Below are 26,209 nucleotides of genomic sequence, written 5' to 3'. Positions count from 1 at the left end.
GGCTCTAGTTTATAAAAAGAGGCGGGAGGCTGGATATGACTGGGACTGGACTTCGTCTATTCCTACTGGAGATCAACAGTTCACACCTCAAGGTCAAGTCATGCCTCACTCAATGTGTTAGAAGTAATATTAGTCATAATAGATAATTTACAAACTTCAGAATTTTACTTTGTAGGAAAATGAAATGAGAGAGGATTTCATTCTGATGCACTTTCTTGAGTCATATCTTGCTGCTCCTTGTGAGGAAGGGATGGTACTCACAGGGAGATAGCTAGGGTGAGGTTAAGACCCCAGACCCTGGGGTGGAGGCCCAAGACTTTGTTTTTTTTTTTTTTTAATTTTTTTTTATTTATTTATTATAGTCACAGAGAGAGAGAGAGAGAGAGAGAGAGGCAGAGACACAGGCAGAGGGAGAAGCAGGCTCCATGCACTGGGAGCCTGACGTGGGATTCGATCCCAGGTCTCCAGGATCGCGCCCTGGGCCAAAGGCAGGCGCCAAACCGCTGCGCCACCCAGGGATCCCGAGGCCCAAGACTTTGAATCCCAGCTCTGTCACTTGCATTCTGTGCCTTGGATGAGTTACTTAACCTCCTGAGTCCTTGATTCCTTCATCTGGGAGATGGCCTATATTAATAGACCTTACCTCATAAAGTTATTTAACGATTAAAGCAGGGAGCACATGACTAGGGCCAGGAATAATGATGGGTACATATGTACATCCACAAGAAATGTTAGTTATTCCTCACATATCTAAATCCCCTGGGAATGGAGCGTAGCTCCCAGCTTAGCTTATCTGTGCTGTGAGTCACTGATGAGCAAGCCTTACCATTAATAGTTGTGTTGACTATGAACTCTCATGGTGCTAATGGGTTACAATTTTATATTTTCTTACATTAAAAAGTGGTTCTACCCACAGATGGATATTTAATAAGGAAGAAGGCAGCAGAACTCAGTGAAGAAAATGTGAACATAAATCAATAGTGCCTGTGAGTGAAAACAACATTGAGACATGTCAGGCTACAGCTGTTGAGATTTACCAAAAGGTTGACCAAGTGTTCTGTGCCTGAAAATTGTGCAGAATGCTCTTTCTGTTGCTATCACTGAACTCTGAAATTCTAAGTCTTACCATTTTTGTGAATAAAGTGATGTTTATCTATGCTTATTAGCATACACTTCCTTGCTCCATTAATATTAACTAATAATGAGTCAATAAAAATGAAGACTCAGGATTCCTGGCTGGCTCAGCGGTTTAGCACCTGCCTTCGGCCCAGGGTGTGATCCTGGAATCCTGGGATCGAGTCCTGCATCAGGCTCCCTGCATGGAGACTGCTTCTCCCTCTGCCTGTGTCTCTGCCTTTCTCTCTCTCTGTGTGTGTGTGTCTCTCATGAATAAATAAAATCTTTTTTAAAAAATTAAAAATTAAAAATAAATAAAAATGAAGACTCATTAAAATAAATAAATGGGATATATTTTTTAAAAGTCACATTAGCAAAAAAAAAAAAAGTCACATTAGCATATTATTTCTTTCCTCATTAACCACTTTCCAAAATGGTCTTCATATGGCCACGTGAATTAATCATGTGCTTAGAGCATCCTTTGATGAATTCCATGACTTCCTCCTGAAAAGGTTGCCCTGATATTTGTTTTACTCACCACAAAATTGTGTATGTGTGTGTGTGTGTGTATGTGTGTGTGTATGGGGGAATCAAAATCCGGCTCTGGGACAGTGTGTTTGTGTGTCGCACATGTCTCATTCATCATGAAAATGGCATGCATTGCTCCACCTTCCCCACGGTCTGTTTTTTTGTTTTGTTTTGTTTTTTATCCCCACTTCCCAGAGCAGGTAATTGAGGCTGAGAATCGTTAGATACCCACATGGCTGGTTATGGGCTGAGCTGGGCTTAAAAGGCTGGCAGTCAGAACGTAGAGCCCTCCGTGCAGCCCCTGTGGGGTAACACTGTGTCCTGGTGGAAGGAAACAGCTGCAAACGAGCACGTGAGGCCTGCTTATCGCACTGCCCCCACACCACACTACCGTCAGAAATATTCCCCGTGGCATCCGTGGCGGAAAGCGTAGAAAGTGGCATCTGGATCAAGCCTGAACAAAGGAAAAACAATTTTAAATTATGGGTGCATGGGTTTGGGGATTTAATTCCCAATCGGTAGTATTATTAGGTTTTATTTCTGCTGCCAGTGAAAGAGAAGGAAAAGGCTTAGAATCTGCCCCTGGTGTCAGAGACATCTGGCGGGGTCAGTGGATGAGCGCATATAGAGACAGTGCGCCCATCACGGGGGAGTTTGGAGGGGTGCGAGGAGGGGTACGTGGAAGCAGGAGGAAGAGAGCCGAAGGTGCGTGGCAGATGCTTCGTGGAGTTTGGAGAAAAAGGCAAAAGAGTAAGGACTCTGCCGCCCGATGGTTTTCTTAACCCCAGGCCTTTGCAGTGCTTCTCATCTGGGATTGTTCCCTCGAATCCCCGGGACAGCTTTGGAAACCTACCAGAGCCCGGGCCACAGCCCTGAAGAGTCTGGCTGATGTGCTCTGTACCTGTGCTGTCCACTACAGTAGCCACTAGCCACCGTGGCTGTTGACATTTAGGTCAATGCAGGCTGGAGAAGACTAGAAATGAAATGATTCCATCTCAAGAGCTCATCAGCTGCTGGTAGGTAGTGGCCACCGTATTGGATGGTACAGGTAACAAAGATTTCCATCATCGTAGAAAGGTCCTTGCTGCTCTCGAGAGGTGCGTGGGCATGGGCATTTTTGAAAACCGCACCAAGTTAATTCTTTCCTTTTTCTTCTTTTTTCTTTTCTTTTTGAAATTGGGGTATGTACCAAGTAATTCTAGTGTGCAGCCAGGTAGAGAACTGCCGGTCCTTACAGAGTTTCTTCTAACATTAATCACCACGTGCATCTGAACTAATTTTGCTTTTTTAAAAAAGATTTTATTTTTTATTCATGAGAGACACACACAGACAGAGGCAGAGACACAGGCAGAGGGAGAAGCAGGCTCCATGCAGGGACCCCGACACAGGACTCTATCCCGGGTCTCCAGGATCAGGCCCTGGGCTGAAGGCGGCGCTAAACCGCTGAGCCCCCCGGGCTGCCTCTAATTTTGCTTTTGAAGCAAATACCCCAAGAATATTATGAAAGCTAGAGTTTTTCTGCACTCTAATAATGCAAATGCATATTTTTTAAAATTTAAAATAGCTTACTGTGGGGCACCTGGGTGGCTCAGTCGATTAAGCATCTGCCTTCAGCTCAGGTCCTGGTGCCTGGGTCCTGGGATCGAGCCCCGCATCGGGGAGCCTTGCTGAGCAGGGAGCCTGCTTCTCCCTCTGCTTCTGCCTTCCCCTGCTTGTGCTCGCTGCCTCTCTCTGTTAATAAATAAATAAATAAATAAATAAATAAATAAATAAATAATCTTAAAAACAAGATAGCTTACTTGCTCACTTTTGGTCAACAACTAAAGGTTTAGAGGAGTTAATTACCAGCCTTCGGCTGAAATGTGTTAAGTTGCTTTTTCCTGTTCAGTCTGAAGTATGACCATTGGTGCTGGTTTTGAGCTGCGCACTACTACTGTCTTGTAGAGAAAAACTTCATTGAGTGGAGACTTTGCAGAGTGTTAGGTGCAATTGATGAAACAAAATGTTGTCAAATGTAGCACTGAAATGAGAAACCAGAAAGGAATTAACTTTGGTATTTGCTATTGTTGTTGCCAATTCTGTTTTGCCTACGAGTTTCCAGTATAGAGTTTTCCCTCTCCTAAATATGATAGTCATCTCTCCTTAAGGCTTGCCTTATTTCCTGCTGATTTAGAAATATCTGATCGGGGATTGAGTTCTCCAGTTTGGGCTAACATTACTTCAGCATCCCCGTATCTTGTAGATAATCTTGTTCCGAAATTCATTCCTTGTTTAGTGAGCAGTGGATCTGCCCAAATCTGAATAAATGACCTGCTCTGCAGAGCGTCCACATGACATCTTACCAAAAATGAATGTCCTCTCCTCTGAGTGTCCTTTTTTGGGTGAAACCTGCAGCATTCATTCTTAGAACTCAGCTTTCCTTGCAATGTGGGTAGAAGGAGCAGCCCGAAAAAGAAATGCCACTCTCTGCAGCATGTTAAAGCCAGTGACATCATGTCCATGTGTCTCTATGAGAACCAGAAGAGAATGATCTTTCTAGGTCTACCCTCCCCAACTCATAAAATGACATGCGAATTTCTCACTTTCCCCGTGAAGGGATATTGGACCTGCCTCCCTGAGGATCCACATTTATTGGAAAAATTAGGGGACTCTCCTGAAGAAGGCATCCCTAAGGGGTGCCTGTGTTGTGGCTGCCAAAAGCCTCTTTGTCGGTTGACATCACGCCTGGGGCTTCCAGTGACCACTCTCACTGTAGACCTCCGTGTTTGCTCACTCTCTCCAGCCCCTGCCGGTCTGTTCTGCACCGCTCTGCCTCATTCATCTTTCCTAAAAAGCCCCTTTCCTCACCTTACACCTCTACCCAAAAACGGTAGAGTGCAGATCCCAGCTGGTAAAGGATGCGACATTTCTAAAATGCCTGCTCCTTCCTTTTCCTTTGAAACAAACCCCAGTCCCTCCTCTTGCTCCTAGAGGCAATTGCCTCACCAGCTTCCTGTTCTGATTCCTCCTGCTGCCCTGCCTCTGTTTTTGCACATTTCTGCACCTTTCTTCATAAGGGCTGTGGGCACTCGGTCCATAAGGGATTCACTGGAAAAAAAAAAAAAAAGGTCACTGGCATGCTGTGATGTCGCCTAAGGGTTAAACCCATTGCATTTCAAAACAGACCACCGCTGAGGCCTGCACTCCTTACTCCCTAGTGGCGAGAGTTATTTAAGTTCTCTTTGTCTCTGATTTCTGGTCTGCAAGACGGGGATCATTCTAGTGTATGCCTCCTAGACGCATGGATAGTGCGTATCCATGGAGGCCGTAAGCGCCAACTGAGGGGCGCCTGGGTGGCTCAGTGATTGAGCAGCTGCCTTAATCGAGTCCCGCACCGGGCTCCCTGCTTCTCCCTCTGCCTGTCTCTGCCTCTCTCTGTGTGTCTCTCATGAATGAATAAATAAAATCTTTTTTTAAAAGGCACTAACTGAATATTAGATGTTCTTTATTAAGGTTTTGACTATTTCAGATCCGTGGCCTTAAGTAACTTTCCAGTGACCTAATACTTTGCTTTGATGGTAGATTTTTAGATCTGAAGGATCCCTGCAAATGGGTCACCGTAGTAGCAGGAGGATGCTAGAGATTAGACCAAGGTCAAGTGCTGGGAGTGGAGAGAGGATAGAGAGCTCCAGTTAAGGGAGCATGACAGCAGCGAGAGAATGCAGAGTCCTCCTTCTGTGCTAGTACTTGTCACCCCCCACCTCTGGAAGGTCTGATCAATCCCAGGGTAGGGGCCATAGATAATTGAACTAAAAGGTACTGCATTTTCATCATGCACTTTAAGGTAGCAGGACTAAAATACTCTTCGCAATTTGCATTGTTTAAAATATTTTCTTGGGAATCCCTGGGTGGCATAGTGGTTTAGCGCCTGCCTTCGGCCCGGGGCGTGATCCTGGAGACCCAGGATCGAGTCCTACATCGGGATCCCTGCATGGGGCCTGCTTCTCCCTCTGCCTGTGTCTTTGCCCCCCTCTCTCTCTCTCTCTCTCTCTCTCTCTCTCGGTCTCTCATGAATAAATAAATAAAATCTTTTAAAAAAAGATTTTCTTTTCTTTTCTCTCTCTCTTTTCTTTCTTTCTTTTCTTTGCTTTGTTTTTCTCTCTTTTCTTTCTTTCTTTCTTTCTTTCTTTCTTTCTTTCTTTCTTTCTTTTCTTTCCAGCTTCTTTCTTGCCATGTGAAAATGTAGAAAGTCAAGGGACGAGCCAGTATGTGGTTCAGTGGGGAGACATACAGGAGAGGTTCCGGGGGCCAGGACTCCAGAGTCAAACTGTTTTGGTTTGTTGTCTGGGTGTACAAAGGAAGTTAAGGAAGGTGAGGTCAGCTGCTACCTCACATACGTTTCCCAAATCCCACCGTACAAGTGCATTGCTCACTCAAGATGTCATAGTGTCCACAACTGGTGGGACGGCTGTGCTCTGAGCACGGATTTGACAACCTGGGCTCCGCTCTCTTCAACACAAGAAAATGTTGATTTGGTCACCTGTGGCTGCATCACACGCCACCCTGAAGCTTAGCGCTTAAGACAACAACCATTGGATTTGCTCTCCGCAGTCTGAGCTGGGCTCAGCTGGACATTTCTCCTGGCCTTGGCAGTGGCCTTATTTACCTGGGAGGTGGCCTGGAGGCTGGATTTCGCTGAGATGTTGGCATAGCTAAGCTTTTCTCTCTCTCTCTCTGCACATCGCCTCTCCAGTACACTAACCAGACCTAAGACGTGGTGGTGGGAGGGTCCCAAGGATGCAAAAGCAGAATTTGCCAGGCCTTCCTAAGTCTTAGGAGCAGAATACCTCAGTGTCATTTCTGCCACATTCTATTGCTTCAAGCAAATCACAGGGCCAGCCAGGATTGAAGGGCGGGGGATGCTAGGACATGAATATTGAGAAGTGTGGTTTCTGCCTGAGAGTGCCACGCGTGGCTCTGGGAACTGTTGTCTCCAGGTTTTCATGGGCCAGGGCTAGAAGTGAAGCTTAGCACTCTCTCCCGTAGCCCCTTGGCTACGGGAGCTTAGTCACATGACCACTGCTACCTGTGGAGGAGGCTGGGAAGTGCGGTTTAGCTGAGTGCCCAAGAAAAGTCTGAGCGGCCAGCCAATCTTTTCCACTTTTTATGTGCCTCCATCCCCTCCTCTGTATAATAAAGTTGTGGGAGGGAGTGAACGCGTGAAGTACCAAGTACAATGCTTCGTACTTAATACACGCTCAATAAATTTCTGTTACCATCATTATTGTTATTACTTGCTACTCTGCAGTGACTACTTGATTTTGCTCCATTTAAATCAACACATGTGACAGTGGATGCCACGCTAAGGGATGTGGGCTTTGTCCTGGAGCTAAAGAGGAAACCTCAAAGGGTTTTAAGCAAAAGGGTGCTGTAATTGGAAATGTACTCACCCCAAGAGTTGGATAGAGTGGTTCTATAATTTTTTTGCTTCAAGTGTGCAAAACGTCCCCAAGAGCATAAACAGAAAAAACCCAGAAGAACCAGAGAGGAAGGTGGAGTGAATACTTATGGGCATAGATTCGGAAGCTATAAGCTGTTGCGTGGCACCCTTGTCTGATGAAGAGTCCAATAGATAAAAGACCACTGTTGTGTCCTAGGCATTTTTCTGGCTAGCAAGCTCTTCCGCGGAGTGGACCTTTCAATTGCTTCCCGATATTGATTTCCAAGGCCATTTGGGAGACTCTCTGGCCTTTTATTGGTTCTACTTAAAGAGCTGATATTTGATTAAAAGAAGATTCTTCATCTTCACCCCCTCGTTTTTCTGGCTTGACTGCATTTTTCCAAAGAATGCCAGAGATACACAACTTCTCCATTATTTCTGCATTTCCTCTCCAGGCCAGACTTGGTTCCACTCTTTAAACAGACTAGGAATTTCACAAGACGTCGTCTCTTGAGATCATTGGAGATTATTCACTTAAAGAAATAGTCATTTTCTTATGAAACATTTGTTGCCCTGACAGTGTATGTCTCCATTAAATAAATTGATTTAACAGGCCACTCCAGTCTTAGGTAATCATTCTTATTAAATTGCTGTGGCTATTTCTCATTAGACACTTATGACATGGCCCTGACTGGGGTGTGGGCTGTGGACTGTGGCTTTGTCTTCCAATTAATTTGTAAGCCTCACAGTGGTTGGGATCACAGCTGCAGTACTTACAAGCTGTGACTCTTTGGGCAAGTTACTTAACCTCTCTGAACTTCTGTTTCCTCATCTGTAATTTGGGATGTAATGTAACCTACTCATTATAGTTCTTTTAGCAGTTAATGAATCCATGCCCATAAAACACTTAGAAAAATGTCCAGCACTTAGAAAGCTCACAATGAGAACTACATGTTGTTTTCACGTATTCATAAACTAAAAAGATCACTTGCCTAACAATGACAAATGAATTGCACATTTATCAATTTTATGTGAACTATTACATGAAATACATGTAAACGAGGGTCTCAATTCCATTAGCCAGTATCCAGAGCGCATGAACCATACTCGCTATCTGCTGGCATGATGATGACTATTTTCAACATCTGAGTTTTGGGCGTAGTGGAGGTGGAGGTCTATGCAGTAACAGGTCAATTTTGAGTCTGAATTTCTCTGTAAGTGTAATTGTTCTAGTAAAGAAAACCATCTGATATATTTTATTGTTTTTAAATTCCTTTCTCTTGCTAAATAAATGCCAGCAGCAACAGAAGCTGTGTGTGGCTTATATCAAGTGATGATTAACCTCACAGAATCCTAGTAAAAAACATACCCAAGTCTCTAAGTTTTGAGTAAGATCTTCCATGAAATCATTTCTCAGCTTGTCAGTTATAATCACAATGATCCTTTGGTTGGAATTCACTGGAGACCACAAGAGAACTATAACTTCATATCGACTGGAAAACAAAAGTGTCTTTTCAAATTGTTTTTTGCTTCAGTGCCATGTGGTATGCACGGAGATCAAGGTAATTAGTGATCGGGATATGTTTTTAATCTTTCCTTTTCTTTCTGCTCTTTATGGATTTCTCCCCGCCACCCCCAACTCCCACCTGCACCCTCTTAAACGTGGCCACGTGGTCACATCCACTCTGCCCTCCACACCCTCTGTTCAGGAAATGAACAACTTCTCAAGGACTATTGTTCCACAAAGAGCATAAAATTCAGAGCATGTGTTATGCTTCAGTATAAAAGAGAATGAAATCTTTTCCTTTTTCAATGTTTTTTCCTGGTGTTAGAAGAACGAAGAAGCCTGTGGTTTTAAAATATAATTTAGGAATTGAGAATTTGCCCTACACAAAGAAAGCGCCCCATGTGCTTTATCATGCTCTCAGGGGCTTTACCCGAGGCTTCCAACATTCTTTGGTTGATTCCTAATAAGGACAGTTTGCACAGTTACAATCCAATTACCATTTGTAGATCCCTGTGGAAAAGGGGATTTTTTTTAAAGAGGAATCTTTTCCTAACTCCAGAATATCTCTTCAGAATAGTCTTATTGAAATAAAAATCAGGAAATCCAGTTTCAATTTTTCTGCATTCTTTTTGTCCCTCCCCCATTCTCTCTCTCTCTCTCTTACACACACACACACACACGCACACACACACACACTGACTCACACGCTCACTCAGTGACACAGCCTGCCTCCGTTCTGAGGGGACAGGAACTTCTCAATGTCCAATGACAAGATTGCATTTTTTTTTTTTTTGGTCCCAAGATTCACGGTAGCAGAGGTCTCTGGCAGCAAAAGGTATCCTGGGAGTCACAGCTCTGCCAGCTGGGCCATTTCTCAGACACCCGATGTAATCTGCCATTGCAGGATGCATTTTTCACCAAAAGACTAATTTTTCTTTAAACAAAACAGGCTCGAGTTCCTACTCCCAGCTTAGTTCGGTAAAATTAGGACAGCACAGACACGGCCGAGTAGAATCCATGGGTAAGCAATATGAATATCTATGCTTATGCTTCTTTTCGAGAAGGTGATTGTGCTAAAATGTTGTGATCCTTACACATCTATCTTGTGATTTGGGAAGAGTGGATTGATCAGTGTCTGAGATGTGCGACAGCCAAGTCCTGTCTGTGCCAGTAGCGATTTATGAGAATGTTATTTTTAGATCGGTTGATAATGTTAGAGCAGCTTGCAACGAGTGAAGCGGAGCAGAGGGGAGCATGCCGTGATGACACACGGACCGGTGACACACGGACCGGCACTGCCTGGGCGACAGCCGCTGCCCCGCAGGCTCCTTTGAGTTCTGGGAGAGTAAGGTGGCTACTCCTCTCCCCTGGACCTCTTGAACTCGGTACAACATTTTATTTGCCGTAGATATGATCAATAAGGGCTTTGGAGAACAACTTGCACAGTAGATGAAGCTACTAAAAGAATCTAATGGGCTCTATTTTACAAAAGAGGAAACCTGAAGCTCCTGGGTTTTTTAAGCACTGGCGGGCTTACCCTATGATAAGGCTGTGTCTCATTGTGGTGTGATTTTTTTATAAAGATTTTATTTATTTATTCAGGAGAGACACAGAGAGAGGCAGAGACACAGGCAGAGGGAGGAGCAGGCTCCCTTCGGAGAACCCGATGCGGGACTCGATCCCGGGACCCCAGGGTCACGACCTGAGCCGAAGGCAGGTGCTCATCCACTGAGCCGCCCAGGGGCCCCAAGGCTGTGTCTTGTAATGAAAAGAGCCGGTGGCGGAAAGAGGCAGAAGGGGACCCTAACGTCCCAGATCCCGCTCTGCTCCTGTAGGAGCCACCTAACGTCTTTGCACCTTGCTTTCCTCCTTTGTAGACGTGGGGGTCTGGATCGATTTCTCATGAGAAGTGACGAAATACATATAGTGGTTTGGGGTCCGGATCCTGGAGCCCACAGCCCGGCTTCGGATCCCAGCTCTGGCACTTACACTAGGTGTGTGATCTTGACAAGTGAACTTAGGACTCGTGTCTACGTTTCCTCATCTGAAGTATGGGAAGAATAATGGAAACATCGCCCTTAGAGTCGCTGTAAGAAATAAATGAGCTACCACAAATAAAGAGCTCAGGGCAGTAACTAGCAGAGAACGCACGGTCTGTGAGTGGTAGTGGGATCTTCAAGGTCAGTCCGTGTCAGAGGCCATTCTAACGTCAGTGAGCTCAGTTTATTACCGAAGGATAAGCAAGACCCTCAGCTGCCGGCCCTGTCCTTGAAAAATTCTAATTCTTGTAAACGTTTCCACTTTCCACACTCTGGGGTCAGTGCAGGCTGTTTTACCTCCTCTCCATCCAAGGGTCAAGTGAAACTTAAAACTCCGAATTAAATTGGTGGTGGGGGGCAGCCCGGGTGGCTCAGCGGTTTAGCGCCACCTTCGGCCCAGGGCCTGATCCTGGAGTCCCGGGATCGAGTCCCACGTCGGGCTCCCTGCATGGAGCCTGCTTCTCCCTCTGCCTGTGTCTCTGCCTCTCTCTGTGTGTGTCTCTCATGAATAAATAAAATCTTTTTTAAAAAATAAAATAAATAAATTGGTGGTGAGTAGACAGGTCCATGATCCAACTGAGGATTTACAGAAGTAAAATTGGCCTTTTGTTCTGCTGGTTTTGCCTCTGGGGACTTCCAATATGTCGCTGCATCCCCTCCATACACACCATTAGAAAGGTTCTTTCCACGGGAGGCGAGATGTTGAGTGACTTTTTGTTTTTTTGCATGGTGTTAGCGCAGTGCTGGCTTGACGACGTTCATTTCTACGTCTTTGGTTTATCAGTAATTTAAATGAACAGGCCATTAGCAGATAACCGCTTTTATTTTTTTTTATTTTTTTAGATTATTTATTTATTTATTAGAGAGAGAGAGAGAGCGGCGGAGAGGCAGAGGGAGAAGCAGGCTCCACGCAGGGAGCCTGACACAGGACTCGATCCTGGGACTCCAGGATCACGCCGTGAGCTGAAGCAGCACTAAACCGCTGAGCCACCAGGGCTGCCCCAGATAACTGCTTTTATATCACCCTGGCTTTTACATATTTTCCAATATCCCCAATTCTTACTATGTTGTGTTATTTCTTTGCAGGCTCTGTGGGATGTTGCTCAGAGAAAATCTTAGGAGAGGAGGGAAAATGTTGATCCCAAAGACAAATCCTAATCATAGATGTGCCTTTACCTTTAGTCTGGCCCCGGGGTCAGCAGACTTTTTCTGTAAAGGGCCAGATGGTAAATATTTTCAGCTTTGCAGGCCAATGAAAGCAGCAGTAGACAATACTTGAGTGAATGGGTGTGGCTGTGTTCCAATAAAACTTTATTTACAAAAGCAATCGGTAGGCGGGATTTGGTTCACAGGCAATTGCTTGCCAAGTCCTGGCTTGTCATTATCCCCATGTCATAGATGAGGAAACAAAGCATAGGAGGGAGGGAAAGCTTGCCAAAAGCCACATGGCTGGAAAGTGGCAGAAGCAGAATTTAAGCCCCGGCAGCCTCGCTTGCCAGCGCTTGCTTTTGCCACCTCCCCAACTGCCCTTGTGTCAACTCATCCCTGCCTGAGAGTCTCATCTCCTGGAATCTGCCTCCATATGTAAGGGTTGACTCAAATATCATGTTCTTGGTAAGGTTGCCCTGGAAACCAACCGCCCAGCATGCCTGATACCCCCCCCCCCCACTACCTTCTTTCTCTCCTAGGGTCTAGCCCCTTGTCATGTTATGTAATTTACTCATTTATTATGTTCATTTCTTATCAATTTCCTTTGCTAAACTGGAAGCTTCTTGAGTGCAGGGTAGCTTTGTTTTGTTCACTGAAGAATCCACAGGACCCAGCACAGTGCCTGGCCTGTGGAAGGTGCTCATTCAGTGCATGTTGAATGAGTGAAGTGCACATTTCCATAATGCTACGGTGACAGTTTTTGATACTTCTTGTGTAGCAATAAATAGCTACTATGCCAAAGCAAAGGTTAAAACGGACTGCCATACCTGCCAACTGTTCAGAATTTTCTAAAATTCCTTCTCTAAGAAAACAGACTAGAAGGGATTAACAAAGCATAAAAATTATGTCTGATGTAGCAGAAGTGTCAAATTTTCATAAAGATCTTTTGAGAAGGAGTGGCCGACGAATCGAGAGAAGAAGAATTAGTGAATGTTATTCTATTGAGTCCCTAAAGGAATAACTTCTTGTAAGAGTCCAAATAGGGGTGTGACAGCTACACAGATATGCTCGGCTTTGCCCAGAAGCTCATGAAGAAGAAGGGAGTTCCTTGTCATTGATGATGTGTTTATTTTGGAGTTATAAAGAACTAGGCAGCCCTTTTCAGAAATGTTGGTTGCGAGCCTGGTATTTAAATTTATGCCATGCTGCAGCAACACATTGTGATTATCTGGGAACCTTGGCTGTACGAATGACAGCTGGCCACAGTAGAAAACAGTTAAAAAGAAATTTAGGCCCCAGTATGGTTTATCTAAACGGCATGCCGTTTTTCAGGCCTTAACTTACCGATTCGGTCTTTTCTTCTGCTCCTCACCCATGTGGAGCCATAATCCAGCTGGCTGGCTTATGACCACTGAGAAGAGGCATCTTACACACAGTGGAAGCATTAATTCATGAATTCAGTGCACATTTCTTAAGAGTTTTTGGTGTCACTAAAACTGCCAGGTTTAAAAAGGGTATGCAGGGATCCCTGGGTGGCGCAGCGGTTTGGCGCCTGCCTTTGGCCCAGGGCGCGATCCTGGAGACCCGGGATCGAATCCCACATCAGGCTCCCGGTGCATGGAGCCTGCTTCTCCCTCCGCCTGTGTCTCTGCCTCTCTCTCTCTCTCTCTGTGACTATCATAAATAAATAAAAAATTTAAAAAAATAAATAAAAAATAAATTAAAAATAAATTAAAAAAACATTAAAAAAAGGGTATGCAAATTTAGAGTAATGATGATTAATAGAATAACTTTAATTACCATGTATTCAAGACTTACTGGGAGCTAATAAGCCCTCTCCAAGAAATGCACTTGCATTGTTTCAAACGATCACTACAAACCTGAGAGTTGTCTTGTTCTTTGCTCCATCCTCTGGATGAGGACACTGAGGCTCAGAGATGCTCTGAATCTTGCCAAAGAGCTCATCTCTATCTGAACCCAAGTCTTCACCACAGTACCAGAGGGCTGCAGTCTTTATTGTGCAAAAATCAGAAAACTCTGGGGATGCTGGTTTATGATGAAGGCGCTCGAGCCCTATTCTTTGTGGCCCTGATTCCCTGAATCTGTCTTAGAGCCCAGAAACCTGTATGTTTAACGAGAATCATCTGCCCAGGTATTCCACTGCCCTAGGTCTGCAGGCCATATTTTGAAGAGCCCTGCATTGCACTCCTTGCTGGTTTCCTTGGCCTTGGGAAGTTTACAGTTGGATGAGGCTAAAGAGATGCCACAATTAGAGACTAGTCCCAAGGACATAAGAAAACAATGTGGTATAGACCCAAACCAAAATTATTTCAATCAAATTTATTTCATGGGAAAAGCAAATCTGTTTGTAGAGATGCAATCTAGCCCAAAAGAATGACCTTTCTGAATAAATCACAGATATTAGATTGTTGGTTTTTCAGTGTGTCTTTTGCTTCTTTTTTTCTAAATGTGGAGACATATACTTCTGGTGGGAAGAAAGTCTCTTTAGTTAATGCTTTTGGTGAATTGTTCTCCACTTGATCAAGATTCTGTTGTATTGAGACCTTTTGTGGTTTGTTTGTTCCTTTTAAATTGGTTCGTGTTGTTTGTGCTTCTTAATGCTGGTTTTAAATAACTTCCATAATTCTGTTTACTTACATAATACACAGAATGATACGTGTCTAATATACATAATGCATAGTATACTTAAGAATACATAGTGCGTGCATCTGATGTTAAACCAAATTCACCAATGATTGCTAATAGCTCCTGACACCATCATTTTAAGGAGATTCTATGTAATCTGGGCCAAACAGCAGATGTAACCTATGCTATGCCAGGGTTTCTCAGCCTCTGGACTATGAACGTTTTGGGCCAGATATTTCTTTATTGTGGGGGCTGTCTTGTGTGTTGTAGGATGTTGAACAGATCCCTGACCTTTACACACTAGATACCAGTAGCAAAGCCCTCCCCAGACTTATGACAGCCAAAAATGTTTCCAGACATTGCCAACAGTCCCCTGAAGGGGCAAAAATCACCCTCAAAAACCACTGTGCTGTATCTTTTTTGTAGCATGTTGTTACCCTTTGTTAATGCAGTCCAATAGTACTCCAGATTTAAAGGATATTTTTTACATCTGTCAAGGCCTTTAGTCTATCCAGAAACATGGGGTCAGTTTCAACTTCACTTACATTTATGTTTATTGAAATAAATTTGAAATCATCCACTTTCAACCTTGAAAGAAAAACCCTATGGCAACCACTCAGAAGACTAGATCCAGAGCCTTAAAATGAGTCATCCCTTTATGAGATGAGCAGTCACCAAAGAAACATGCCGGCCTGGAACATGATTTGAGAGTTGAGGAACAGCCAGAAGCACAGTGGAGGCTGTGCTGGTGGGCTTTGGCACTCTTCTGGGTGCTTGTCATGAGGATCACAGGGCAATAGCGACCTTTGTGGTCATGTCTTCCTGCTCCTAAGAGGTCTGATGGGTGAGCATGGGTGTCATGGATTCATTATTTTCTGGGTCTGATACTATTATGCTTATCTTCTGCCCTCATATACTGGCAGGTGTTTTCATCAACAGGCTCTGTTTCAAAAGACAGTTTCTTTTCTTTTCTTTTCTTTTTTTCTAAGAGAGAGGATGGGGAGAAGGAGAATCTTAAGCAGGTTCCATGCCCAGCATGGAGCCCAAAAGACTGTTTCTCAGCAGCTTATTCAAATCCACAAGACATCTCCCACATAGATGAAACATTACATGGTTTCTTATTGAACATGTGACGTACCTGATTCATTTAGTTCATGGATTGACAAATATTTTTTCAGTGACAGTTAAGGGCCAGGTACTGTCCTGGATATAGGGACCAAGGAGAAGAAACCAGGCGAGTTTCTTACCCTCTTGAATCTAGCCGATGTATATAGCTCATGATGCAGGGTCCTGGGACAGGGTCTCTGGTACATGACAGTAGATGCTAAATAAATGTGTGCAGGGTATTAAAATATCCTAATCTCTTTGTATCAGGGGTCGGCAAACTACAGCCAGTGGGCCAAACCCAGCTTGCTGGCTGTTTTTGTACCACCTGCAAGCTAAGAATGGCTTTTATATTTTTAAATGGTTGGAAAAAAAATCACAAGAAGAACAATATGTGGTTCTAGGTGTCTCTCTTAGAGACTTAGAGAGTGTAACTCTCTGCTCGTTCAAGTTTGAATCAGCATCACACCTAGCCAGCATCTTTGCTGATCTCTACATCTTCGACTTGCTCCCTCCCTCCATTTCTTTCAAGACTTGTTTCCAGTCATCTTTGCCGTATGTAGATCTGATCATGCTCCTCTCGCACTCAAGGTTCCTTAATGCCTAGCCATCACCTACGAGTAAAGTCCAGTCTACTTTGCAATGCCTGCAGGAAAAGCCCTCCAGAATCTGGCCCTGACTCCTGCATGGCTTCGCCTCCCTCTATTTCCTTCCTTCCAGCCTTGTAATTTCCCCAGACGAGCTCTTTCTCTCAAGTTCGTTTGCCTTGGCACCCGCCGTTTTTTCCAATGTTGAAGTTCTACTGGGCAAACTCTCACTCTCTTATTGAATTTTTGAGTCTTCATTGAAACACTGCCTTGTCTAGAAAGCTTTCCTTAGTCCCCCAGACAGATGTCCAAGACTTTTCTCCTAGGCCCCATTGCATCTGTACTGACTTCCAGTATCACAATATCTATATTCTATGGATCATATGTGCTCTTCCTTATTAAAGTTTAACTCCAAAAGGACAAGGACCATGCTGTCACTTTGATAATCCCAAGCCTGGCTAGGACCGTTCTTAGCATGTAATAGGTGCTCATTAAATTGTTAAAAGAATTAACCAGAGTGACATAGCAAATAAAAATAAAGTGTGTCTTTTGGAATGGGCTTATTTCAGTCATAAGCTATGGTTCAGAGGTTGGCCAAGTACAGCCCACTGGACAAATCCAGCCTTTCCCTGTTATTATAAATGAAGTTTTATTGGAACACAGCCACACTCATTCATTTATGAATTGTCTATGGCTTCTTTCTCCACAAAGGCAGGTTTGACTAGTTTTGACAGAGACCATATGGCCTGTAAAGCCTGAAATATTTACTATCTGGTCTTTTACAGAAAAAGATAGTCAAACCCTGCTATTGATAATTGAGCTGATTAGAGGTCACATTCCTACATGCTTTTAATGAATAGGCATGTAATTCCATTTTGACACTTCAAATAGCAGTGGGCTTTCTTAGATACCCAGACTTCATTTTTAAAAGTCACCAACTCATCTGCAACTTTCATTTGGGAGGAAAAAATGCAATTCACTGACACTGTACCTTGTGGTAGCCTCAGCCTAAAACATGTGAAATGAGAAGTACACCCAAGGTGGGCGGGTTGTGAGTCCCCAACTCCCATCTAAACTTACTCTGATGATACCAAAAACAGGAAAAAGGAAGAAAAAGTGCAAAATATACTGGGCCTGGAAGAACTTTTTTCAGTTCACCATTGTGATGGCAGTCTGCCCACTTTGCCTAGACGTGCTCACTCCCTCCCCTGCCCAGACCATCCCCACATCGTGCCCCCAAACCCCTCCTGGGCTCCTGTTAGTTTTCACCATTATCCACTGGATGAAAACCCATACATGTGAAGACAAACAAAAAAGCCCACACTTCCTTTAGCTCCTCCCCAGACATGGCCTCCCCTGTGAGGCCTTTGCTGGCCCCTCCCTCTGGAACACAAATCGCGTCCTCTCCTCATGCTGCCAGTCCCTTCCCTGCTTTTTGTTTTGTCCCTAGCAGTTACCATATTTAACGTACTATACCCTTTACTTACCCTGTTCATTGTCTGCCCTACTAGAGGGCACTATCTCCATCTGTTAAATGGATTAATAAATCAATGAAACCCCACATAGAAAAGAAAAAAATATCAAAGAATTAACATAGTGCCTTTTACTCTCGGGATGAACATTCTAGGCAGGAATTGGCTGCCACTAGGGAATGCAGGTGCTTTAATAGCTGCTGGGGCCAGTCTTTCTTGTGTCTCTTCTGTAAGGTGAGTGATGAGGACGGCGAAGTCTTATGGGATGCCTTCAGTGTTCCGCGCATCCACACAACTTCGAGGGCATGGCCCATGGGAGCCAGCACTGCTCCTTCCTCCTGGAGCCTTTTTTTTTATTGTTGAGACACTAGTAGGTCTTTGAAGCTCTTGTGCCATGGCTGGTACCTGTGGGTCACAGGAAGTCCTCCATAAGGGGACATTGGGCTTCAGAGGATCATGAGGTCTTATTTCTCAGGGCGTCACATTCTTACTGTCTGTGGGGAGGGCAGAGCTTGTCACTCTGTGGATATATGTGTGCATAGGGATATGCTCAGGATTGGGGGGGGGAGTCTTGGCTTTGATTCTTCAGTGTGCAGTATTTTAACATCAGACATCTCCGTAATTACACAGAGTTCTTATTGATCATGTCTCTCTATCGATTGTGATCAGAGTAGCTCAGAGTGCTCTAGATAGAAATTCAGTGGTTACAATTTAGCATAGAGCTTGAGGGCACATGTTTTTAGCTTGAGTTCTGGTTGGTTCCAAATCTTGTTAGGTTTTATGATTTGGGGAAGATTACTTAACTTCAGCAAGCCTCAGTTTCATCTGCATTATATTATATTTACATAGATTAGATATTACTATATTATTACTATAATGTATCATACATGTATATTATAATCAGGTATTATAAGTATATATCTAATAATGTTATATATATGTTTATAATATATGTTTATATATTATAAGCATACTAGATTGTATTGTTATATAATGTCCTGTATTATTAAATACTATACAGTTTACCCTTGAGCATTGTGGGAGTTGGAATACCAACACCCCCATGCAGTCAAAAATCTGCATTTAATTTTTTACTCCCCCAAAACTTAACTCCTAATAGGCTACTTGACTGGAAATGTTACCGGTAACATAAAGTGTATTAACACATATTTTGTATGTTACATGTACCATAGACTATATTCTTACAAAAGGGCAAGCTAGAGAAAAGAAGATGCGATGAAGAAAATCATAAGGAAGAGCAAATACCTTTATGGTACTGTGCAGTGCTGATCCAAAAATATCCACGTATAAGTGAGCGGACTTATGCGGTTCAAACCCGCGTTGTCCAAGGGTAAACTGTATAAGATAGAGTCAAAGATGGTAACCACCTCAGAAGGTTGTCAGTGACTTGGCACAGTTGCTGGCAGGTGGTAGACTGTCCATACGTGGTCCCCCCCTACATCTAGGGCGCATGCTGGCAGCTAGCGGCAAGTCCCCCTTGTTACCGAGATCCATAATCAAAAGTTCCCCTGCGTTGCCATAGAAGAGAGGCGGGGAACCCTCAGAGTGTCTTTCCTTCTTTTTTTTTAAAGATTTTATTTGTTTATTCATGAGAAACAGAGAGAGAGAGAGAGAGAGAGAGAGAAAGAGGCAGAGACACAGGCAGAGGGAGAAGCAGGCCCCGTGCAGCGAGCCCGACGCAGGACTCGATCCCGGGACCCCAGGATCAGGCCGCTGAGCCCCCCGGGCTGCCCCGGAGTGTCTTTCCCATGGCTGTCTCCGGCCTGCGTGTGAATCATTATATGGGATCGCATGATCCAGCAGATGCTAGAGATTTGGAGGTTTGCAAGTGACTGAGGAAATTCGTGGTTAACCGAGAGGAGATTTGATTTGAGGGGTTGGTAGATGAGTTTGGAGCCCCAAGGGGAAGCTTGCTTGACCCTGTGACTGAGAGGAGGGATGAGCTTCGTGAGACACGGCCAGGCTGTGTAACTCCTGTGTCTCCTTGGTCCGCAGGGTGACTTCACCTGGAACAGCATGTCAGGCCGCAGCGTGCGCCTGAGATCCGTCCCCATCCAGAGTCTCTCGGAGCTGGAGCGAGCCCGGCTGCAGGAAGTGGCTTTTTATCAACTGCAGCAGGACTGTGACCTGAGCTGTCCCATCACCATCCCCAAAGGTAAGGCGGCATGGGCTGTTCCATCAGGGCACCGGGAGCCCAACGTCCGCACCACCAAAGCCGCCAGCTGCGGGCTCATCCCACACCTGACAGTCACATGGGAAGGGAGCACCAGCTCCTTGGCTGTTGGCCAGCATTAATGTCCACTTTGAAAGACATGCTCAAGGGGCACAGCCGACATATCAGCCAATATGCTTATTTAAAGGGAAGGTCGGCTTGAGGCATTAGAAGGAAAAGCCGTGTGTATCTCACCAGTCTGCCTAACTGCAGCACAGTCAGTTGAAAAGAACTTTCGGAAATGCCAGCTTCAAGGGCTCCAACTAAAACTGTGTCTATTTCAACACAATTTCAAAATAATTCGTTGAAAAGAATGTTTTCACAATCTATTAAACATGTCACTTGACCTTATGCTAACCCAGAGTCAGGAATTACACTCGTGTTAACCAGCTTTTATCGTCTTTCACCTGGAGTGTCTATGCTGAGGTTCACCACCGAGAACCATTCAGGCCTCATGCCCTGAGGTTTTTACAAATCCAGGTCCTGGTTCTGGTAAAGATGAGACGCATGTATTTGAAATCCTGTCATCTGTAAAATTCTGTTTCTGAATGTTTACTATCTTCTATAAGGGCACTTTATACTTTGTGAAAGTGTAGAGCACAAAGGTGATTTTTTGTTGTTGTTGTTCTTTCGGTTTCTGAACAAACCAGAACTGTTGTTGGCAGACCCAATATGCCGTGAAGGGAATGATGACTCTAAAAAGTCCGAATTGGATGTACATCAGATACCAGGGAACAAACATTCTTCATAGCTTTGTTTTTCAATCCAGTTAATTTGATGTTTCTTTTTGTTCCTGCTTTTTAAAGAGTCCACTAAATAAACAACCTTTACCAAATAGACAGGTTTATAAAAATTGTCTGCTAGAAGCTCTGTCTCCATTACTTGTTTCTAAGACCGTGTGGTTCCTAGCATATTCAGGGAAACATTGCTTTAGCGAGATGTTCAGAGATGTTTGGGCTACAGGAGTTATTTTGATGTTTTCTATCAAAATAGGAACTAATGATTTACAAATGATTTCTTACTTAGGGAGGAGAGAAGGGATTGTGTGGCTGAGTGGAGAGAAACAGACATCACCCAAGGTTTCTGAAGCTCTTGTTTGGGGCAGAGGATTGTAGACATCAAATATTTACCGAGATCCTTCAAATACTGGGCCAGTGCTGAGTGCTATGATGGCAGCTTTGGTCTGAGGGTGGTGAGCCCTCAAGTGGAGGTTCTTGCAGGCTCAGACTCACTGTGTGAATAATTTATTCCAGAAAAGCAATGCAGTGGTCACAGCCTAGAGCCTAAAGAAATGAACACAAGCCTAATGAGACAGTGGGTATAACGAAAATGACAACATACTCAAGTTCACACTTCTGTTCTCTGTCACTCTAGAATGATTGTAGGGGTTTGTTTATGGGTATCTGTTTGGATACCCCTCTTGGTCTGGGAGATTGGTGCTTCCAGGGCTCAGATGAATGATAGCCTGACATACTCATCGGCAGCTGGGATTCCCCATAGAAAGGGAAGAATTGAGGAGTGGGTGGTTGGGAAGTTACTTGAGGTGATTTCCTAGAGTGGGCTGCAGGGGTGGGGCCAGAGAGCCTGCAGAGTTTGACCTCTCGAGCTATAGTGATAGGTGGATGTTGATGATACGGGCACAGATGCAGACAGATTAGAAGACGGCGGGCGAGCATGTGGACTTTTACTCCAGACTGCCTCTCTACTGTCAGCAAACTAGGAAGCCATCTCATCTGCTAGGAGTGAGGATGGGAAGGAGGTCTCGGGGATTTGAGGAAAGCAGAGAGAAGTGGAAGAGAAAGAAGCAGGTGGACCAGCCGTGTTGCGGGATTGCAGGGCAGCCCAAAAGGTCCATTTGAGGCCAGTAGCTAGGCATTTAAATTGCAAAATAAACATCCTGGCAGCTAAACATGGCTAAAGCAAAACATACCACTTTGCACTTTAAATTTCTCGGCCCCAGTTAATCTAATTTCCTCTCACCAGAGTTAGGATTTTCTAGTTGAGTTCAGTGACAGGAGACAGGGATGTGGCTGTTGAGAGTGCATCTGTGGTAGGCCAGATAATGCACCCCCAAAGATGCCCACGTCCCAGTCCCCGGGGCCTACAAATGTTACCTCACGTCCCCCTGAAATCTTTGCAGATGTGATCAGTTAAGGTCCTGGAGATAGCGAGATTATCCCAGATTACCTGGGAGAGCCCGGGCTAATCACATGGTTACTTAAAAACAGAGAAACTTTCCCAGCTACGGATGAGTCCCAGAGAGTGGGGACTATGGAGAATGGCCAGAGACAGGCATTGGTGCTGGCTTTGAAGGCAGGGGAAGGGCCACGAGCCAAGGGACGCAGGGGGCCTCTGAAAGCTGGAAAAGGCAGAGAAACAGATTCTCCCCAGAACCCTGGAAAGAATACAACCCCGCTGACGCCTTGATTTTAGCCTGGTGAGACCCACTTCAGACTTCTGACCTCCAGAAATGTCAGATGATAAATTTGAGTTAAGCCACTAAGTTTATGGTTGTTTGTTAAAGAAGTTATAGCAAATGAATTAGTACAGTATCTGCGGGGATAATTTTAATCCCAGACTGTGGGATCTCAGTTGGATAAGAAGAGAAGTTAGGAATAAATACAGAAGTCTATATTTTTCTTGAATGAGGAGAATCAAAACTAAAAAGACGTCAATTATGTCATTGATGAGCTATAAATTGAAAGTGATGTCAAAAAACACACCATAACAATTTGTTTTTGTATTATCACTAAATTGTTCTAAACGTCATTTAGACAAATAACTATGTGAGAGGAGGCAGGGGAGATCTGAGAAAGGTCAGGTGGAAAGTATCCCTACCCATTTATTAAAATGTCATACGACTAAAGCAATTGTAAGAGGATTGTACTGCTTCACAACAGGCGGATCGATAGAAGACAACAGAGTTCAGAAATGAGCAAAAATAAATATGAGAACTTGTGACATGATAAATATTGCTCCCTTTTTTTGGTCAGGGGGAGAATGATGGATAATCATTAACAATTAGTGAGAATGAGACAACCATTGAGGAGAAAAGGTTGGACTCTGACCTTAGTCCTTACATCAAAATAAATTGATGTGGAAGAAATATCTGAGGATTTTTTAAATGAAACTATAAACGCACCAAAATAAGCCATAGCTGGATATTCCTCTATTTTTACACTGGGGAAGGCATTACCCAGAAAACATAAAGAAAGAGAACGACACATTTCAGTACGTTCAAGAACAAAAAATAGAATCATCTGTGTGACAAACAAATTAAGAAATAGAAATTTACAGCACATTTGACCAACTAAAGGCTGGCTTCTGTACTCTATAAAGCTTTATTACAAATTAATCTGGAAAATAAAAATAATTAAAATATAGGCGAATTACGGGCAGCACACAGAAAAAGGGATAAATACAGATGGTTGACAAATATTTGAAAAGATGCTCACTCTCGTATGTCTTAAAGAAAATGCAAGCTAAACACCACGGAGGTGTTTTCCCACTTGGTTGGAATGGCTCCAAAAGTTGGGTAATAGACTTGATGGAAAAGCAGACACTCTCACACTCTTGGTAGTTTTGTCATTGCGGTAACGTACGAGGCAGTTGGGCAACATCTAACTTTTCAGTGGCTCATCCATCTGACTTCTAAGACTGTATCTCACACATACACACTTGTGTTAGCTGAGGTCGGCTAAGCCCTCGGGGCCTTAACTCAATGAAAGTTTCTCACTCAGGCATGCATCCCTTGCAGATTGGCCGTGGGGGCTGGGACAGGGGACTCTGCTCCATGCAATTATCCAGGGACCTAGGCTACTCACACCCTGTGGGCTCCTTCCTCCTCGAGATCCATTCAGCCAGGAGACACACAAACTAAACACTGATAATATTGACATAAACCTTATAAAATGACTGATGAGCTTAAAATTTGTTAGCCCTTCTCAACCTAAGATATTTTACAAAGGTACTTTTGAAGATGCTACACGGGACCTAGAAAAATCTTTGGTGTAGAGATCAGGAGGCAGGAGGGATCCTGTCCGTGAGTTTTCACGACAGCCATGGAATGTTTCCTCCCGGTCAAAGGCTGCTCGTGGCATAGGCTTTGGAATCAGACTTGCTAGTCTGTTAACGGCCCAATCCTGAACAGCAGACCCAGGGAACAAGTGTGGGGAGCATGGTCCAGAAATCAAATAACACCTTATGGCCTGATGAACTTGTCATTTATTCAAAACACATCAACCAAGTACTACTTATCTATCAGATAGTGTGTTCAGCTCAATGAACATGATCTTGGTAACATTTTAATACAAATGGTCTAAGGCAGCGGTTAGCAGCTGGCCTGCTGGTCACACCCAGCTCACCATCTGTTTTTGTAAATAAAATCTGAATTGGAACACAGCCATGCAGCTTCATGTACAGATCGTCAGCGGTGCGTTCATGCAGCCATGGCACACTTGGGCAGCGACAGCCCGTGTGTCTCACGGGCTCAAGTGTTTACTGTCTGGCCCTTTACAGGAAAAATCGGCTGTCCAAGGTAACATGAAAGGAAATGACTGATTTCTGCCACAGTCAGGAAAGCATGTTACTGCAGGCACTGGAGCTTCACCTCATTCTATATTGAAGTATTTAAAGGCAAATGATGGGGCACTGGGGTGGCTCAGTGGTTGAGTGTCTGCCTTCGGCTCAGGCCGTGATCCCGGGGTCCTGGGATGGAGTCCCGCATTGCAGTCCCTACATGGAGCTTGCTTCTCCCTCTGCCTCTGTCTCTGCCTCTCTCTGTGTCCCTCATGAACAATAAAAAACCTCAAAAAAAACTTAAAGCCGAATGGTTGTCCCACAAGACAGAAATGCATATTCATATTTTCTTTAGTGCTCTTTCTCCCCCTCTTCATTCAGTAAATTTCTGATATTACATTTGATGCTTTACTGCTCTCTCTCTCTCTCTCTCACTCTCTCTCTTTCTCAGCACCAATCTAGGTGAGCAGCCTGGAGGAGGTAGATACGTGGGGCTTTAGCTTCTCAAGAGGTAGAAGCCTTTGATGAAGGCTACAGTATCATGTCAAAAGTCATCTACATCCACCAGGATTTCCTAGTCAGTCAATAGACAAAACATAGATGCATCAATTATATTAAAAGATAGAACAGTGGATGGCATTTATCCAGGTTACCACTTAGAGATACGAGCCGTCTTGTCTACCTATCCCAGCAAAAGTCGGGCATGACGGAGAGCTTTCTCTGCAGCCTCCTCTGTAACTTTCTTCTTGGATGCTCTCCTCTGTACCTCGGGGCTGTGGCCATGTCAAGTTCTCCAACGTGTGCTTCCGTATGGTTCTGTTCTGCTGCTGAGCAAGCAGCCGGGCATGATCGCAGGTGGTTCTTTAAGCCATAGGCTTTGTGCCTCCGTGTTCACGAATGGTTTCCTTTATGTTCTCAGACCATAGTTTTCTATCCAGGGTCTTGTCCCTGCTGGTCACATTTACACATACTTGTATATCTTTGTGGGAGCTGCAACTATTATTGCACAAGGCTTTGGCATCTTGAACAAAACTTTGGTCACTGCAGTTTCTGAAAGATTCTGGCACCTTTCAAAGATTTCAAGACTATACTATTCTCTCCGTTGGGATCATGGCCCAAAAGTAAACTTGATAATTACAAAGAATGTCTCATCTCTGAAATATGAATAGGAGCTCCCAGTTTTGCTTTTTTTTTTCTTTGTTTCTCCGTGAGTGAAGCAAAGGCAAGTAAGTAGTAACTGAAATTAAATATCAAGTGCTTTTAAGGCAATCAGGCTTTCTAGATAATTTGAAATGGAGTCCTCAAGATGATTTACAAACTGATTTAGTGGGTAATTATAAAATTGTTACAAATGCAAAGCTCTGGAAAAGTAGTTTAAAGGGTCTTCACTTAAGGTAGGAGCGGACAAACTTCACCCCAAGGGCCAAATCCAGTCCACTGGCTATTTTTACAAATAAACTTTTATTAAAACACAGCCATAAACACACACACACACACACACACACACACACACACACACACAGCCATGTTCATTTGTTGCTACACTGTCTAAGGTTGCTTTAGTGCTACCCTAGCAGAATGGAGTAGTTTTGGCAGAGACCCTATGGCCCACAGAGCTGAAAATATTTACAATCTAGACCTTTCCAGAAAAGGCTCATTGGCCTCTGATTTAAGAGATTAATATTAATTTGATATAGTAATTTATAGTTATTATCTATGTAGTTGAACAAACATGCCATTCTATTCATTTCAATGTCTTCATTATCTTTATTTTACAGGAAGAGTGTTTTTTAATGATCAGAACTTTGTAACTCTCAGATGTTTTGAGTGATTATATTTAAGTGTTTATATCTATTTTTAAAATTTATTTATTTATTTATTTATTTATTTA

The 26,209-nt window shown here is 43.8% G+C and overlaps 1 protein-coding gene across 1 annotated transcript in view; it reads left to right on the top strand.

The window, feature by feature from the left end:
* The window catches only part of ARHGAP6 (Rho GTPase activating protein 6), a 477,361-nt gene that overhangs the window by 382,228 nt on the left and 68,924 nt on the right, over positions 1–26,209 (top strand). Inside the window, exon 2 of the mRNA XM_041740355.1 lies at positions 19,584–19,743. Coding sequence (XP_041596289.1) covers positions 19,584–19,743 — 160 coding nt within the window. The remainder of the gene's footprint in view (positions 1–19,583; positions 19,744–26,209) is intronic.

The sequence above is a fragment of the Vulpes lagopus genome, chromosome X (assembly GCF_018345385.1).
Source record: "Vulpes lagopus strain Blue_001 chromosome X, ASM1834538v1, whole genome shotgun sequence".
In the NCBI taxonomy this organism is placed as follows: Eukaryota; Metazoa; Chordata; class Mammalia; order Carnivora; family Canidae; genus Vulpes; species Vulpes lagopus.
This window is presented reverse-complemented; position numbering and strand designations above follow the sequence as displayed.